The sequence below is a fragment of the Ctenopharyngodon idella genome, chromosome 8, assembly GCF_019924925.1.
Source record: "Ctenopharyngodon idella isolate HZGC_01 chromosome 8, HZGC01, whole genome shotgun sequence".
Lineage (NCBI taxonomy): Eukaryota > Metazoa > Chordata > Actinopteri > Cypriniformes > Xenocyprididae > Ctenopharyngodon > Ctenopharyngodon idella.
In genome coordinates, this window is record NC_067227.1 from 24,859,055 (window position 1) to 24,876,666 (window position 17,612).

Genomic DNA, 17,612 nt, shown 5'->3' on the forward strand with positions numbered 1-17,612 from the left:
ATTACAAATAAACCTGTCATATATATTAAAGATATCATATTTAATAATTATCAGAATAATTAAATATTTATAATTAGACTAGTATATAATTAATAACTAAATAACAAACAAGGTAATAAATAAATAAAAATAAAGTATATATATATATATATATATAAACCGTGATATCAATAAATATTTGTATTAATAAACAGATATAAGTACAGTCAGTGACTGTCTCTCTCTACAGCAGTAGGGAGTGAAGGCTGGTTCTTGGAAGAGCCACAGCCTGCGGAGTCAGTCACATTCTTGGCTGGGATTCAATGACTGAGCCAGACACACACAAACACTGAGTGAGTGAGAGAGAGAGAGAGAGAGCGCGAGAGGCTGTGCTCACTGACTCAGTCATACTGAACTGCAGGGGCAGAGGAGCGGAGGCGACGCGCCGTGTCCGGCTGCAGCGATCTCTACTCGCAAGGAAAAATACGGATTTAAAGTTCGCGGATTGTGTATTTGACTCCTTAATTTGACGTGGGACAAGTTCGGCTCCCCCGTGGGATAGTTTTGCTGCAACTTGCGCGCTTTTGCTTGTGTTACACTTGAGTTTTCTGTACGCGTCTGTCTGTGGATATGGACAGGAGAGAGCCCGTTGCAGGGGAAGAAGACACGCCGGTGGTAACCTTCGTCTGAGTGGGGATTTGATGAAGCCCTATCGGCCTTCTTGTGCTTGTTTTAACAGACTTGGATTTAGAGACGCGGTACCAGGACCTTTGAGTCGTATTTCTCGCCAGACGCTCGGTTTCAACGACAACACATTGTGCGAAACATGGAAACAGTAACACGACAGAGTTTCCAGCCTCACCCGGGACTGCAACAAACTCTCAAACAGTTTCACCTGAGCTCCATGAGCTCTCTTGGAGGACCGGCCGCTTTCTCGGCCAGATGGCAACACGATTTGCTCTTTAAGAAGGATGGCAAAGACGTCCCGGAGCCCGTGCTGCATCTCCCCCCGATGCAGCCTCCTCCGGTGATGCCAGGGCCGCTCTTCATCCCGTCCGACCGCTCCACGGAGAGGTGCGAGACGGTCCTGGAGGGCGAGACCATCTCGTGCTTCGTGGTGGGCGGCGAGAAGCGCTTGTGCCTGCCGCAGATTCTCAACACGGTGCTGCGGGATTTCTCGCTTCAGCAGATCAACTCGGTGTGCGACGACCTGCACATTTACTGCTCGCGCTGCACCGCCGACCAGCTGGAGATCCTGAAGGTGATGGGCATCCTGCCGTTCTCCGCGCCGTCCTGCGGACTCATCACCAAGACGGACGCGGAGCGCCTGTGCAATGCGCTCATCTACGGGGGCACGTACCCGCCGCACTCCAAGAAGGAGCTGTACGGCTCCATCGAGCTGGAACTCACCGAGAAGAGCTTCAAGATCTATCATGAGTGCTTCGGGAAGTGTAAGGGTCTGCTGGTCCCGGAGCTCTACACGAGTCCCAACGCGCCCTGCATCCAATGCATGGACTGCAGGCTCATGTACCCGACCCAGAAATTCGTGGTGCACAGTCACAAATCGCTGGAGAACAGGACTTGCCATTGGGGCTTTGACTCTGCAAATTGGAGGGCGTATGTGCTCCTGAGTCCGGATTACACGGGGAAAGAGGAGAAAGCGCGTCTGGAGCAGCTCCTGGATGACATCAAGGAGAAATTTGACTTCGCCAATAAATACAAGCGGAAAGCATCACGGGTGAGCCAGTTTGTTGCATTTTGCTGTGCTCTAGTACGGGGAGAACTGATTAAGTTTTGTTGTAGTGTGTACTGCAAGTGTTAGACGTCTATGACAAGCCGTTTCACCCCTTTAAACTAACTAGTGCCTATTTTTATATTAGTAGCTGCTGCTTGTTTTTAAATGACCAGCAGTAAGCCAACAGTGACTAGTACTATCTTTTCCAATTTCATGAATAACTTTTCAGTTGATGCTTATTCCAGTAGTGACAATAGCCTACTAAATTAGTAATTCATTGCAAACTAGTACTTATTCCTTTGCCGCTACTTATCTTGGTAGTAGCAAATATTTGCTTCAGACATCAACTGTTCACTTCCAACTAGTATGTTTTTTCAGCTATTTCAGTTTTATTAGAAACTATTTATTCATTCTGGCTTACTAGAAATAGTTTGGATGCTAGTATCTGTGACGGTTTTCCTAGAACTAATTGGATCATATTCATTTATTAGACGCTATTGTATTCTCACTGTAAAAAATTATGATTTTTTCATGATTTGTCATCAGAACATTTTTTCTTTTGTCAAATCAACTTCAGTAATTCATGTGGTTCAGATAACATAATATTTTGAGTTTCTGTTGATTAAACCAATCACCTTCATTGTATTAACTCAAATTTTTAATTTCAATGAACTCAAAATTTTAAAGCAACCAGATAACTTACAGCAATTATTTTTCTACAGTGTACTAGAAACATTTTATATTGAAAAATAAAACAGACATTCTGACTAGTCAGTGCATCATGCAAATAAAAAAAAACAACTGAAACTAGTGACATAATTATGAGTGAAATTGAAACTTTAATCACTTTTGGATTACTTGTTACTAGTAATTCAAAAATAACTATCAGAAACATAAAAATAGATATTGTTGAAATGGCTTGCCACAGCCGTCTAGAAATGAATGCTTGGAGAAAGGCCAAGAGTGTCAGTTCTTTGGTGACACAAACTTCAGACTTAACAGTAAGTAGTTATTTGGCAGACGTACAGTGCGCTTCTTATAGGGACATTCCCCTTGGCACAACCTGAGGTTAAGTGCGACGGGGCACTGTGGCGATGTCCATGAATCACCTCTGCTGGTATTCAAAGCAACAATCTTAAAGTTGGCAGACTAGATGTTTTAACCACTAAGCCACACCACCACGGTGAAATTTGTATGTCTTAAGTTTTGCGTTGGCATATTCCAAGTAGTGTCAGCTTCCCTCCTTAGATGAGTGCTTGGAAAGGGGCCAAGAGTGTCAGTTCTTTGGTGACCCAGTCTTCAGACTCCAGCGACTATCATGATATAGGTTTCCCAGTCCAAATGTTACAACCTGATATCCGGGAGGGGGGTGAGATGTGGATTCTGTGGGCGGACGTCAAGATAGAATAGCCGTCGCAGTGGCCTAAATTTAATGGCATGAAATATTTAACTTGAGCAGACCAATGCAAAAAATCACAGAGAGCATTTCTGGGCTTTACTGAATTTAATTGACCAATAACTAACCCTCAGTGTCACAACCTCTGTCCCGTTAACCTTTACTGTGGATACAGTGCTGACTGCGTAAACAAACAATCATTTAGATCCATTAAAGGCCGCTTGTAGTCTTCATTTCTCTCTCCCTCTCTCTCTCTCTGTCTAGTGCTTGTTTTTTATCATCTCGTTCCTCCATCTGTCTCTCTCGAGCTCAGCATGACTTCCACATGTCCCACGGCAACGGCGTCATGTTATGGTAATTCCGAAATGGGCCGTTTAGCTATCACAGGTACTTGACAGTGGATGTGTTTTTAATGATCGGGCCATTGAGGGTTTAATCACGGGACTGCTGAGGGAAAAACCTACTCTCTGAGCTACAATCCAACCAAGTTTGCTGCTTAAATATGCATCATTTCTGGGTATTTTTGGAAGGAATAATGCGATAAAGCCGTCTCGGGCTGATTGTTTTATGTTTATCTGCTTTGGGTTGTCTCCAGTCTCGGGTTACTCGCATGTGTGGCGGCTCTTCTTACCCCTGGGGCTCTAATGCTTGACTCTTGCTGCAGACAGGGTCCTGTTTGTGAGGTAGAGGATTAGAGGAAAAGTTTTTTAGTGATGTGCCCCCCTCCAATACACACACACACAAACACACACACACACACACACAAACACACAAACACTCAATGAATGGCAAGCCTGGTCATTTGCATGAACTGTTTCCCTTGAATGGAGCTGATGATGCAGGGATTGGAGTATTGTGGTGGAAACGGAGTATGAACCAACAAAGAAGTGCATTCACCAACATCTCCTCCCTCCCATCTCTCTGTGATCAGCCCTCCACCACCTCCAGCTCTCACCCAGTTACTTTCCCAGTATGAATAGAGCGAGAGAATGTAAACCGTGGCCTGCGCTCCAGCGTGTTTACACACATTTGCCGTTTTCTGTCTCTTTTTGCACCGATGATGTGTGTCATAAGAGCTTTGCAGATTGAATGGGCCCTTACGGTGAATGACGTTGGCTCGTTAACATCGAGCTGTTTCCTTCGGTCTCGAGTGAGCCCGAATGTCCCGGAGCTCTCTGCATTATCACATTATCAGACCCCCCACAGCAGGCTTTTATTCATCTCAAGAGCTTTCCTGCCTCTTACCACACACAAGAGGGAACACTCTCAAACCGTCTGGAAACGGAAGTGGAATATATCAGTATATCCATCTAGAGAGAGGGAGATTCGGTGTATTTTTACATACGCCCAACCGCCTGGTCACTCCTTTGCCAGGAAGAGTCAGCGATTTGATATTGATGACTTCATAATGGCCTCCACACAATTTCATTTGCCACTCATATGTTTGCAGAATAAGACTGAGGCTTGAAATGCACTTGATGCGAATGCTTTGAGCTATGCAAGCTCGATTTCACGTCATTGTAATGTGAAATATGTTAGTGTCATTTGCAATGTGACACGGTGAAATGCAGTTCTCTGCATTGCTGCAAGGGGCACTGTAGTGAGCGTCTTCTTCTATGATTATCTTTTTCTGTTTAGGTCAAATACTGTCATCATACCAAGTTAAAATTAGTTAACTGTCGATATGTTTATAGCTAGCTACTTGGTTAATAACACTTTTGGTTTAATGCTAGAGTAACACTGTTGTTATTCTATATATTTTTTTAAGTTATTCTGTGCCATAAGAACACGTTAATATATATATATATTTTATTATATATAATAAATATATTTATACAATATAATAATAATATATAAAATATATATCTTTAGTGTTAATACACTGCCGTTCAAAAGTTTGGGGTCGTAATATTTTTTTAATGTTTTTGAAAAGCCTCTTAAACTCATCAAAGCTGTATTTATTTGATCAAAAGTACAGTAAACAGTAATATTTTGAAATATTATTACTATTTAAAATAATTGTGTTCTATTTGAATATATTTTAAAATGTAATTTATTCCTGTGATGGCAAATCTGAATTTTTCAGCATCATTACTCCAGTCTCCAGTGTCACATGATCAGTCAGAAAACATTCTAATATACTGGTTTAGTGCTCAAGAAACATTTCTTATTATTATCAATGTTGAAAACGGTTATATGTGCTCATTTGTATGAATTTATGCATTTGCAACCTCAAGTATTCCACATGCAAGTGATGTAGATGTAACAGTTTGTATACTGTGTTTCTGTTGCTGTCTGTGTGATTGTGACAGAGCTGTTTTGTTTTTTGCTGAGTTATTTACAGATCTTACTGTTCCTCATCTGTGAAAAGTAGTCTGGCAGTCTCTCTCTCACTCTCTCTGTCTCTGGGTGGGGTGAAGGAACTTCCTCTTTCTCTGCTGCTTGCTGAGGGAAGGTCACAGACTGTGTAGTTACTCAACCTCCCTCGACATATATGTGTGTGTGTACAAGTGTTTGTGAGTGCATGTCTGTCTGGTGCTTTCAGTCAGCAGCCGGAAGACACAGAAAGACAGGATGTTCAGTGTCCCTCGCTCAGACACACAGTCATAATTAAGCGTAAAATGTACCTAGCCATTATGTTCTGTCAAGCTGTCTCAGGTCCAAACGCATCATCTTTTAATACTCTGTGGTGAAGAAAATTGTGTTACGCTTGTCTGAGATCTTGTTTAAAGGGTTCAAAAGAGTTTGGCAGCTTGGCAAACAAGGCTTGAGTTTGCTTTAATGTAGTATGCAGGTTCAAAGTGTAAGTCTAGGTGTTGAGTTGGCTTCATGAGCTATCATGATTACTTTATACTGATAAAAATGTCTGGACGTAATTGTCAGGAGTGGCGCTGAATGATTAGGTGGATTAAGGACAAAATAACTTGAGGGGCCGTTTGCACGACACACTAAAAACGGAAAGCTTTTTATGCATTTTGGCTGTTCATTTACATGACAACGGTGTTTTTTGGGGGGCCTGAAAACAAACTTTTGAAAACGGGTTTCAAAGTGCAAGTTTTGTATCTATGTAAACTACAGAAATGGAAATTTGTGAAAAACGGTGACGTAATGTGCATGCATATTACGTGTTCAGTCTATAGGTATGTAGTTTTTCTTTAAAAAAGACTACAACTACTAGAGCTGGGACAATTCATCGATTCGCGATACAAAGAATCTGGAGCGATTCTGATGTATCGCGATTCGCGATTCTTTCTCGAATCGATTCTGAGCTTAGCTTTTAACAGAAGATGACACTACTTGCTTTAGAAACATCTGTACTCTGCTTGCTTCCAGTTCCTTTACACACACCACTTAAACCTAAAATAATCATTCATAAAGTTCAAAAAGGTTGAAACGAATTACAAGGGTATTCGCACTTCGCAGTGGTCTATGTTTACATCAATTTCGTGTCATAAAAGCATTCTGAGCCGAGGTGCAAGTATATTTAACCACTTACAAGACTCAACCGAACGCACAATCGCTCTTCAGCACTCTTCTTTGTGAGCATTTGAGTGTGCGGTCAAAACTAAGCTCAGAATTGATTCGAAAGAGAAAATATCAGAATCGATCCAGAATCATTGTATCGTGAATCAATGTATTGTACAGCGTTTTTAATTGTTTTTGCAGATCCGTGTGAACGGGGATCGTTTTGACAACGTTGTCGTCTGTATGCAAAAAACGCAAAGGAAAATTTTTTTCGTAGTATTTAGTACATCGTTGTAGTAAACGTATCCTAAGACTGTAAACAAGCGAAGTAAGTGATTAAATGCTTTTAATGAGACTCAATTTTAGAGATTTCAATTGATTAAAAATTAATTTATTACATGGTACACTGATGAATAAATTAAATAAATCACAAATAATCAATATTTGATGAGAACTTCAAAATGAAGATTACTTTCATACATTAATATGGCAGACGAAAGCATTAAATGGACAAAAAGTTGTATTGAACATAAGCCTATCTTTGACATACAGGTCACAGATATACATTTTACAATTGAGTTTATCTATCCGTCTGAGGTAGACTTCACACAAGATGCATTTTTGCATTATGTCTTTGCTGTTTTTAATTAATGTAATTAAATGTATTTTAAATTAATGTTTGATGAAACATTTTTTTAATCGATTTATTTGCACTAAATGAATGTTTTAAATTTACAGCCCTGTTACAACTGTTTTTTCACTGCACATTTTTTGCATTGTCAGATTTGCTTGATCAAATAGTTGGCATTTTCCTTTTTCAGAGCTGTAAGAAAGCCCATATCATGAGCATTTCCCACTTAGTCATGCATTTGATTTCCCCCTCTGAGTTTCCTGTTAAATGTGGAGGCGTTTTATCAGGGGTTATTTAGAGAGTTTTGGCAGATGGCTTGTTCTTGCCGCCAGTGCAGGAAAACCGCAGCTCAGTGACGGGAAGGGAGAGTTGCGACAGCCGCATTCCAGGACAGCCACTCCCAAAGTGCAGCGAGAGACTGATTATGCAAATGGGAGTATGAATGGGCATGAATGAAGCATGCCCTCTCACTCTCTTTTTCGCATTCGCTGCGTGTCTGCCGGCACACTTAGACACACACACACCTGCTCAGTATCAGAACCCTTCGCCTGGTGACTTCTCGTCTCCTCTACAATCAAGTGTTTTTTTTTCCTTTCTCTCGATCTTTAATTCCCCCCAGGTGCTGGAAGTGGGTAGTAAACCTCTCTAATCATCCAGTCATTAAAGCAGAATTGAACCGCTCTCAGCCTTTGAAGCCGTTTTCTCGCTTAATTGTTCGCTCTTTGGAAACAAAGCTACGTAATTTACTCTAAATCACGCCCTTGAAAATGCTTTTGATGAACACCTTGCGTGTTCATTTTCTTTCTTCCGTCCTCCGCGTTCGGTTCGGCTGACTTGTGATTTTTATTTTGGAGGGAGAGCGTGGCATCTTTCCAACTCCCTCTCTACCACCCCCAGCGCCTCAGAGAATTCTGGGATATCTGGTGGAGAACTGAGAGGGTGCAAGAGCTTTGGGAGAGGAAGCCAGTTCCCTAAGGGGATATTAGGTATGTCCCGTCTCATTCGCCAGGCATATCGCTCTTAAGCCGCACACACACATACACACAGCGGATGGCTCAACTCGACTCAGCAGCAGCTGGCCCCTGGTATGCATATCAATGGCTGCAGCGCGAAAAGCTGCATTTGCGCATTTCTCTGCCTCCCCTTCAGAATCCGAGGGGCTCCACGGGTACGGATAGTCCTGCAGCTGCCGACGATACAAACCAGAGGATCCGTCTGAGAACCGAGTCGAACGGCTGTTCTGAAACCTCATTGGTCAAAGTCTTCATAAGTATGTTCCAGAACTTGGACTCGTGAGGTCAAAGACCTGCGAGGCAGAGAAACGGACCCTGTGTTGTTCAGTCGGTTACTGATATGAACAGGCTTTTGTTTGGATATCCGCAAGGGTCATTTTTATTGTTGCGCAAGATTGCCAGACGAGAAACCCGAACAGTTTTACAAAGTATGAAACTCTGCGGAAAAAAAACATGGTAATCTCTTGCTTTCATAACAAGGCTCATTCTTCCCACTGATCCTGATTTAAAAAAAATCCCTCATGTAGTCCTGGGTGGTTATTAAATTTGACGTCTTTTTTTCAGGAGTGAGCAGCAGCTGAGTGTTCTAACGAGTCTCCTTTAGGTGCTAATTAAGATTTTTCAAATAGTCCGTCACTGACAAGCCCGAACTGATGGATCATAACTGTGATTAACCGGGCAAAGAGAGAAAATATGTGGCTTTGTTTTAGAGATAAGACACGAACATCTCCCTGGAACAATTCAAACCCTAATTGCTTTTGTGGCTCTAATAGAATGCAAATTCAAGTCAATTCATTAGTTTTTTTTTTTACATTAACAGTTCAGTTCATGTGTGAAGATTCACGCTTGGCTTATTTGCCACATCCTTGCTAATTTGATCAGTTTTTCACCTCTCAAGCTGAATTTTCAAATCAAAATGGCACTTATTCAGCTTTGCTGTTCATTGTTATTTAGCAGCCTCAGCAGGGAGTAAGTCTTTCTGTTTTCCCCCCCCATCAATGACTTTAAAATATGCTTGAGAGATCAAATATATTTAAGAAATAGACTTAATTCACACTAGCTGCCCTATTTAATTTGAAGCAAACAAAAGCGAGGCTGTGAGGAATGGAAATACAGTTTTCACAACCAATTTTTTTCCACTGGAAATGTTTTATATAGGCAATGTTTTGTCATTTGAACAATCTATATCCATGTAAATGATAGTGAAGAGACTATTTCAATGTCAAACAGCCTCATTTGAATTCACATCAAATGAAATATGCTGTGTAAATGTGGTAGCATAATAATAATTAATAATTTAAATGAATAAATAAACCCCACATTACTCCTATAGATACCTCATTTTGGCCAAATTAAGAGTGAGAGAAATATTGATTAAAAATATAAATGATTTAATATTGAAACTAAGTATCAGTACAATAAGTGCTATGTATATTATATATAACATTTTAGGTCAGTAATGAAATTCTAATGTAGTAAGTATGCTGAATAGTAGGCAGCTCACTAGGTTTTGGAACTCAAATCATTGTAACTCAAGAGAGCTAACCTGAAGCCCTTACTGCCTACACAGTTACAGAGCTTCTTAGTGAACGAAGAAACGTTGTAATTTCAGTTATATTGCAATCGCAAAGAAGACTGTACATTTTGGACAATTATACATACCCTCTTACATAATTTCCCCTTCTGTTGTGACATTATATCACACCCTCTTACACACACGCTGCTAAGCCTCCTAGTCTGTCCACCCCCTCCCCCAGGATGCAGTAGCTAAAATCTCATTAATGTCAGATGGAGATAAACACAGATAAAAGAGAGAGGTTCATCACAGGGCATCCTCTCTTTTCACACTCCTTCCACCAGCCCCCACACATCAGTCAGCCCAGTCAGTGTGTGTGTGTGTGTGTGTGTGTGTTTGTATTGGCTGGCCTTTGGGAAAGCATTCATATACCTGCCTGATAGGGGCAGCTGGGGGAGGTGGAGGAAGATGCGATGGGGGCTGGCAGACAGAAGAGTGTGGGATGGAGGAGGGAGCTTTTTTTCTGTGTCTGGCATGAACAGGGAGGAGGGGTGGGAAAATAGATGCGTTTCGGGGGTTTCCTCGATTACTCAATGCAAGACTGGATGTGCTAATATGTAAGGTGTGAGGTAAATGTTTGATTTGATGAAAGACATTGTGAACGTTTAGTTTCAGGCAGACTGTCGGAATGGGCTCATGTGTCTTAGTCACAACAGAATAACAAGTACAAGTGAATGAATGAATTAGGAAAGGATGAATGAAGTAGGAAAGAAGGGAACTAGATCCAGTGTTCTGACTGGCTTTATATCTGCGACATGCACTCTTTGCTTTAAACAAAACCTCATTCATTTCTACTTTTTTTGCTTTCATTCATTCATTCATGTCATTGATATGTATTATTAATGACAGTAAAGCACAGATAGAAAGAAACACTTTTTACTGGATGAGTTTAGCTTTGAAAAATTCATCACAGAACTGAATATCCTTTACTTTCAGCCTCTTTCTGTGCTTTAACATAAAGATTGTAGGATTTTTATCTATTTTCTGTATTTTAAAAGAAGTCAACATGACATCAGATTTGACCTTGCTTATTTTCTTTAATATTTTGATTGTATTGCGCGTGATTCTGAAACAATTTTTGTTTTCGTTTGATGTAGCTAAGCCCGTGCGGGCGGGGATGAATTATATATACCAATAATGTCTACTTTTCACAATCCAATCAAATGCATATGGATGCATTCATTTGTCCTATGTTATTTACTGCTGACTATTCAGTTTAACTCTGAAACATGTCAAATTACTGAAGTGAGTAGTTTTATGTTGTTTTTTAAGCTCATAAATTCAATTTTTATACAATTTGTGTGGGATTTCCTGCTGTATATTACACTGCTCTCTGGAATACTCAATTCTGATTGGCCAGTTCTTTTCACATAATGCATCCTATATGAAATTTCTTTCTCTTGACTGCCACAGTGATTGAAGATCGCTGAGCAAAATATATATATATATTTTTTTTTTGGTGTGTGCATGGGGATTTTCTGCAATGTCAGCTGAGCCCTTTTGTCTTTGTGTGACAGAGTGAGTCACACTTTAGTTGGAAGTGTGTGTTTGTGTGTCTAAGAGCAGTCCGACACATGACCCTTCCCATCAAACCCCTCTCTATTCAGACAGACTGACCAATCAAATGCTTCCATACAGCTCCCATCAGACAGATGGCTGTCTGACAGAGGCAGCGTGACATATACACACACATTGAAAGACAGCGACACTTCCTCAAACTAAATGACTATGAAAAAAAATGAGTTATTTTTGGAGTCACACTGCCCCTTTTGGAGTCACACTGCTCCTATAGCAGCTATCTATAAATCTGCATGCCATAGCTTGAGGGAAAGATTGTGTAAAGTACACGTGTTTGTAGAACCTACATAAATATCCTATGTTATTCAAGTATATTGCATAAAATATTTTGTATATAGAGATTAAAACCCAGTTTTATTATATTTTGACGCATCCAGTGTAGACAGCCTTAAGCTGTTGCGACAGTGATCGCGCCGAGGTGGTGTTACAGCATGAGAATTAGAGGAAATGTGCTTAACTGTCATGAAAATAATGCAATAATGCTAAAAATCTTTAAAAGACCTCCAATTTCTTTATTCTAAATATAATTGTATTATTTCCCTTTTGAGTTTGAGGTGAAATATTGTATTCATTCTTTAATTTTACCTTATTTATTTCATACATGTGTACCTTGCAAGTTCTTAAAGACTTTTTACAGGCGTGTAAAGCCTTGTAAACTCAGCCACTGAAAGAAAAAAAATAGACATGCAACATCCTTCCTAACTCTGTTCTAAATGAAGCGTTCGTCTGGGCCCAGTGGCACTGGTTTGAGATGCACCATAATTTGGTTTGGTTAGTCAGACTTTTATAACTGTCGTTCTTTGAAGCGTGCCCTGCACAGAAGGAGCCTACTTTATAATGTGTAATTTGACATTGAAATAAGTAGACAGACATACTATTACAGTACACGGCTAGAAAATACGCAACTCAAACCCTCTAGGTATGTTTGCTGAGAGTGGAATCACAGGGTAGGGTGAAACACTGCTGTCTGGGCTCTTGGCTACGGAAAAGAGAGAGAGCGAGAGAGAGAGAGACAGATAATGGGTTTGCTATCGTGACTGCTGTTCTTATGTCAGTTCCAGACCGGCAGCAGGGTATGGATGATATTAATTGTACGATTCAGAATGAATGTGCGTACAGAGGTAAATACATTTACTCACGCATAACTCCATCTGTCTATCACCCACCAAAATGTTTCATCATTGAATCAGAACATCCACACATTCACACACACATATATACCCTTTTTCTTCTAAATAGTAATGGTGTTTTTACTGACTCGAAAGCTGAACAATGACGTATCACAAGCCTACATAACCTGCCCACAAAAAACATGCCACAATTTTGAAAAGATATATTAAAGCGCCTTTATGTAATCATGAATCAGAAGGGATAATGAATAACAAATTATATTTGTAAATAAAATATGTAGAAATAAAGCATAATGTGGAGCGTTTCAAATGTAGCTTAATACAAGCAATGTTTGTACCATCTTGTTTTCTTTCGCTTCGATCTTTCCAGACTGAGGTGGAGCTGATTTTTCAGACCCCAACTCGCTTTTTCTTTGGTAGAAACGTCCAGCACCCACAGCCTTTAGAGGTTATGTTGTGGTCTACTAAAATGTGAGTAGCATCTGAGTTGGCAGACGTGTAGGTTCCACTATGACATCACTCAGGTGAATCCCTGACCACATAACACATAGTAATCTTGTTTCAAAGTTGACCTTTACAGGCCACAGGCCAAGAGTTACAAGATTACAGGCCACACTACTGGGGCAAAGGGTGAGTGTGCAGGCGTCAGTCTAACCACACAAAGACCTGTGCTTACACCCCGTCTTAATGAACAACCACAACTCTGCGGTCAGAAACACAGCACGGCTCTGCCATTGATGTCTCCTGTGTGTTTGCATTACATTGGGAGGCAAATCTGAGTCTTTTTGTCTTGTTTTGTGCATGCGTGAGTGTGTCTTGGTGAATGTTAAATAAAAGGAGGGTGCAGACCTAATGTCGAGGGACACTTGTGGTCATGAGAGGGGTTTTGTCTTTGGAGTGACGGAGAGCACGTCAAGGTCCCACCTCTCATCCTGCGGTTCGACTGGGCTCCTTTTGTCCTTCATATGTTTAAAAAGGATCAGCTGGAGCTCAGGAACAGGACTAAGACTAGAAGACAAAGCCCAGGCCTGAGACTATTGTCTTGGCTGTGGACTTCTCAAGCCATGCTTCATTTTTTTGTCCTGCTTTCTCCAAAATAGGGCCGTTCACATCAAGGACAATAACTATAATGATAACTATAAAGTTTTAATAATCATTCTAATTCTGTGAGAATAGGGAAGTCCACACCAGAACTATAACGACACAGAGAAAAGATATCATTGGAATCACTTTCAGAATGAAATTGTATAGCTGATGAACAATAAAAACATTGACAACCTAAGCATTTAAAGTGGCAGACGACATAACTGTAGTGCGTGCTTAGAATAGATAACATTATTGTGTGTTGGTGTGGATGCAAAGATAGTTATCATTCTTGCTGTGAATGGCCTTAAGGCTAGCATAGCTAACATTTTGATGCTTTAAGATGTAGAATGTAGCGTAGAGAGAGAGAAACGCAATGTACAGAACAAGTAGATAAACATACGTTTGCAAGATATCCGCTAAATTATTAATCTAGATGGCATTTCTCACTGTTTTAAGTGTTATATTTACATAAAAACATAAAAAAGGCAGCTGTACGCATATTTTGAATCACAAATGTTGTGTAAACATTTAGTTAATGTTGATCTAACGTCTGCAAGGTAATGTATTTTCCTCAAAAACTGTAGGGGAATATCAGTTGTAGTTCAGTACGCTAATACAATTTTTTTGATGCTCTGTACAGATTTTCTAAATATGTTTTTTTTTGTTTGAAAAATAGAGCTCTTTGCTGTTTCCCCAGACACAACAATATAATCACTTCATCACTTCCTGGTTTGCTGTTGCTAAAGATGGCTGCCAGTTAAAGCCCTGTGGCTGTAGTGGAGAGGCTGGGCTAGGCATGACACAGAAAGCTTGTCATTTTGCTCTTTGATTAAGGGACGTGGTGTATCAGTTCCAGCCTTAAAGCCCGCGGGCTATTTTGGTTTTGCTGAACAGGTAACAAAAGAATGTCTGTCTCTGTTCAACAGCACCCTTCCCCCGCGCTTTTTCTCGCCGGAGACTCTGCTGTCAAGCGCTAACAATGGCACGCTAGTCGGTAGCCCACATGAATCATGTTGCGGTTTTCCAATGATTTTACATTGTGGTTAGCAAATAACTTTTTATTTTCAAATCCACAATTAGTTAAATTGATTTATGAGACAGATGCTGCTGGGGTGCAGGAACAATCAGAGTTCTGACTGAATGACATTTTTCCATAATGTGAAATAAATTGAATGGTAAACAACATGTTTTCCTGTAAAGTACAAGAGCATGATTTGTTGCTTATTTCTGATTTACTTAGATACGCATTTATGCAATTTTTTAGCTATTTATTATCTTTGTTGAATTGAATTGAGGCTTCACAAATGTTTTATTTAAAGGGGTGGTTCATTGCGATTTCACTTTTTTAACTTCAGTTAGTGTGTGATGTTGCTGCTTGAGCATAAACAGTATTTGCAAAGTTACAGCGCTGAAAGTTCAATGCAAACGGAGATATTTTCTTTTAAAGAATTCTCTGTTTAAGAACTACAACAAACAGCTGGTAGGGACTACAACGAGCTTCTTCCCAGGTTGGTGACATCACTAACCCTAAAATTTACATAAACCCTGCCCCCGAGAACACGCAACAAAGGGCTGAGGCCATGTTATTGCAATACAGTATGTAACACAAATGTAATAGCATGTCATAAAAGCAAGATGACAAAATTAGTTATAACCGTAATAAAACTAAACTATACCTGTCCTGTCTTCATGCAGCATATATTCTCTGGCTCTGTAAGCATCTTACAACAGTTCCCACAAGAGCGATTTATAGATTATCATGACAGAATATGCTAATCAATGACTTTAAGATAGTTAACTCCATCTGCTACATAAATTCATCAACTAACCATTCAGAAACATCCTGTTGCATTCAAAATGTTGTCACTTCTTCTTGAGTGTCTCCATCATTGTCCGACTCCGTTTTAAACATAAAAGGCTGAACAGTTTCTGACAATTTCAGTGAGTCTGCGTGAGGCGCTGCTAAGTGCTAACAGGAGCTCCTGAAACTCCGCCCCCTTTTGAGAGCAGCAGCTCATTTGCATTTAAAGGGACACACACACAAAAACAGAGCGTTTTTGCTCACCCTCAAAAAGTGACAAGTTTAACATGCTATAAAAAATGATCTGTAGGGTATTTTGAGCTAAAACTTCACATACACACTCTGGGGACATCAGAGACTTATTTTACATCTTGTAAAAGTGGCATTATACCACCCCTTTAAATAAAATGAGTGAATTTTTGTCTCAGTTTTACAAATTTGTCAGTCCACCACATCAGGTGTCATTTATTACTGGTCTTATTGTGAGCAATTCCATGTTAATTAAAAAGAAAAATCTTGAATAATATTCATTTTATTAAATATCTGTTTCATTAAAATATTTATTAAATAGCAATTTAGGCATTGTTTTAGCCACATCCATATGGACAAAATCAAGTCTGACTTGGATTTACATTTTTTTATTCAATTTTATTTGACTTTAGGAGAGGAAGTGGAGAAGTACTCCCTGAGAAGTGATTGGACGAATGCTGGTCTGGTCACACCTCCTAACCAATCAGAAGTTGTTCAGAAAGCCCATGAGGTTTAGGGGTTGAAGGAGCATGTCTGTGTGTGTATAGACGAATGTGTGTGTGTTCTAGGCTTACTCCAGGTGAATTAAAAGTGTTGGAAACAGTGGCATTTAATACCATTAGCATCCGGGCTAGTGTGGTGCCTCAGGTTAGTGATCGTAGGTCATAGATCCCTCGCAATTAATACTATTCCAACCCAGTACCACTCCTCCAAATGAGCTGACAGCGGACATGCTAAATAAAACAATGTGTGTGAAACCAGAGCTGTGTATGTGCGTGTGTGTCCGCGAAAGGAGGTAAAGGCTCAAGTTAAAGCCGCACGGCTCCCCCTGCACTCTGCGCTAACCTGTAGACGTTCTACAACACTACTACAGAGGAATCCATTGATTTACTGTCTGAAACCACTCCTCGCCTGCCCACACATGTAATCTTGTTCTGAAAAGGACTGTCACACACGCTCACATGCAAACACGAGCACACACAGACATGGAATCAGAGAGAAAGCCGAACACAATCTCTGCCAGCTCTCTATTTTTTTTTTTTTTCCAAGAGGAAATTGAAGATAATTGTACCCTCCAACTAGCCTGCCCGGTTTTAAAGGGGCATCCTATATCTGACAATACTTCATTGTTTGCTCTCTATAAGACTGTCTCGATGAAGTACAATGTCTGAAATAAATCGCACCAGTAGAGGGATCTAATTACAGGTTACTACTATTTACATTTGCACCGTGCAGACTTTTGTAGTACTGGTTTGATGTATCGTCCCCCTCTCTTTTTCTCTCTTCACTTTGACCTTTATCTCACTATTAGGCCTATCAGTCTGTTTAATTATCTCTTTACCTTGGCTTCTAACAATCTGTCCTATCTGTAGGTCAAGGTGGTTGCTGTTTTCTGCAGCTCTTTGCCAACAATATTGTGCTTTTAAATACTCAGGTCAAGACTATCTACTATGAATCTGCACTATACTGAATTAATTGGACTTATTTGCATGAATGGAACCCAACAAACATGCTTTTCTAAATATTAACAGCCTCAAAGAGCTTTAGTTTCTAGAAAATGTCAACGTTGTGTAGGTTTCCCTTGTCTTTTAACTGTATGTTCAGACTCCATTGGAGAGCTGATCATTTTTTGTTACGAAACCATTGTGCAATATTCAAAATTTGAATTGGAATGACAGGAAAATAAATGTACTTCCTCTTTATTGTTAGTCTAAATTATTTTCACAGGTAGTTGACGTGATCTAAAATCAGATAAATTAGCAAACACTGAAAATGCAAATAAGAAAGTGTTATCCATGCTATAGTTTAAAAGTAAGCACAGGCTCTTTTTAAAATTTTTATTCCTTACAAATCTGTCCAGAAGTGTCGGATACGGTAAATGGTGTCTCCGGGTCTCATCCGTCTTACTCACTCTGCCTTCCATATCACCATCTATTGCTCCATCCATCTCTTCACGGACGCTAATGGAAACA

The 17,612-nt window shown here is 40.1% G+C and overlaps 1 protein-coding gene across 1 annotated transcript in view; it reads left to right on the plus strand.

The window, feature by feature from the left end:
* The first annotated feature begins 358 nt into the window (after window positions 1-358).
* The window catches only part of skia (v-ski avian sarcoma viral oncogene homolog a), a 71,393-nt gene continuing 54,139 nt past the window's right edge, over window positions 359-17,612 (plus strand). Inside the window, exon 1 of the mRNA XM_051903618.1 lies at window positions 359-1,717. Coding sequence (XP_051759578.1) covers window positions 806-1,717 — 912 coding nt within the window. The 5' untranslated portion in view covers window positions 359-805. The remainder of the gene's footprint in view (window positions 1,718-17,612) is intronic.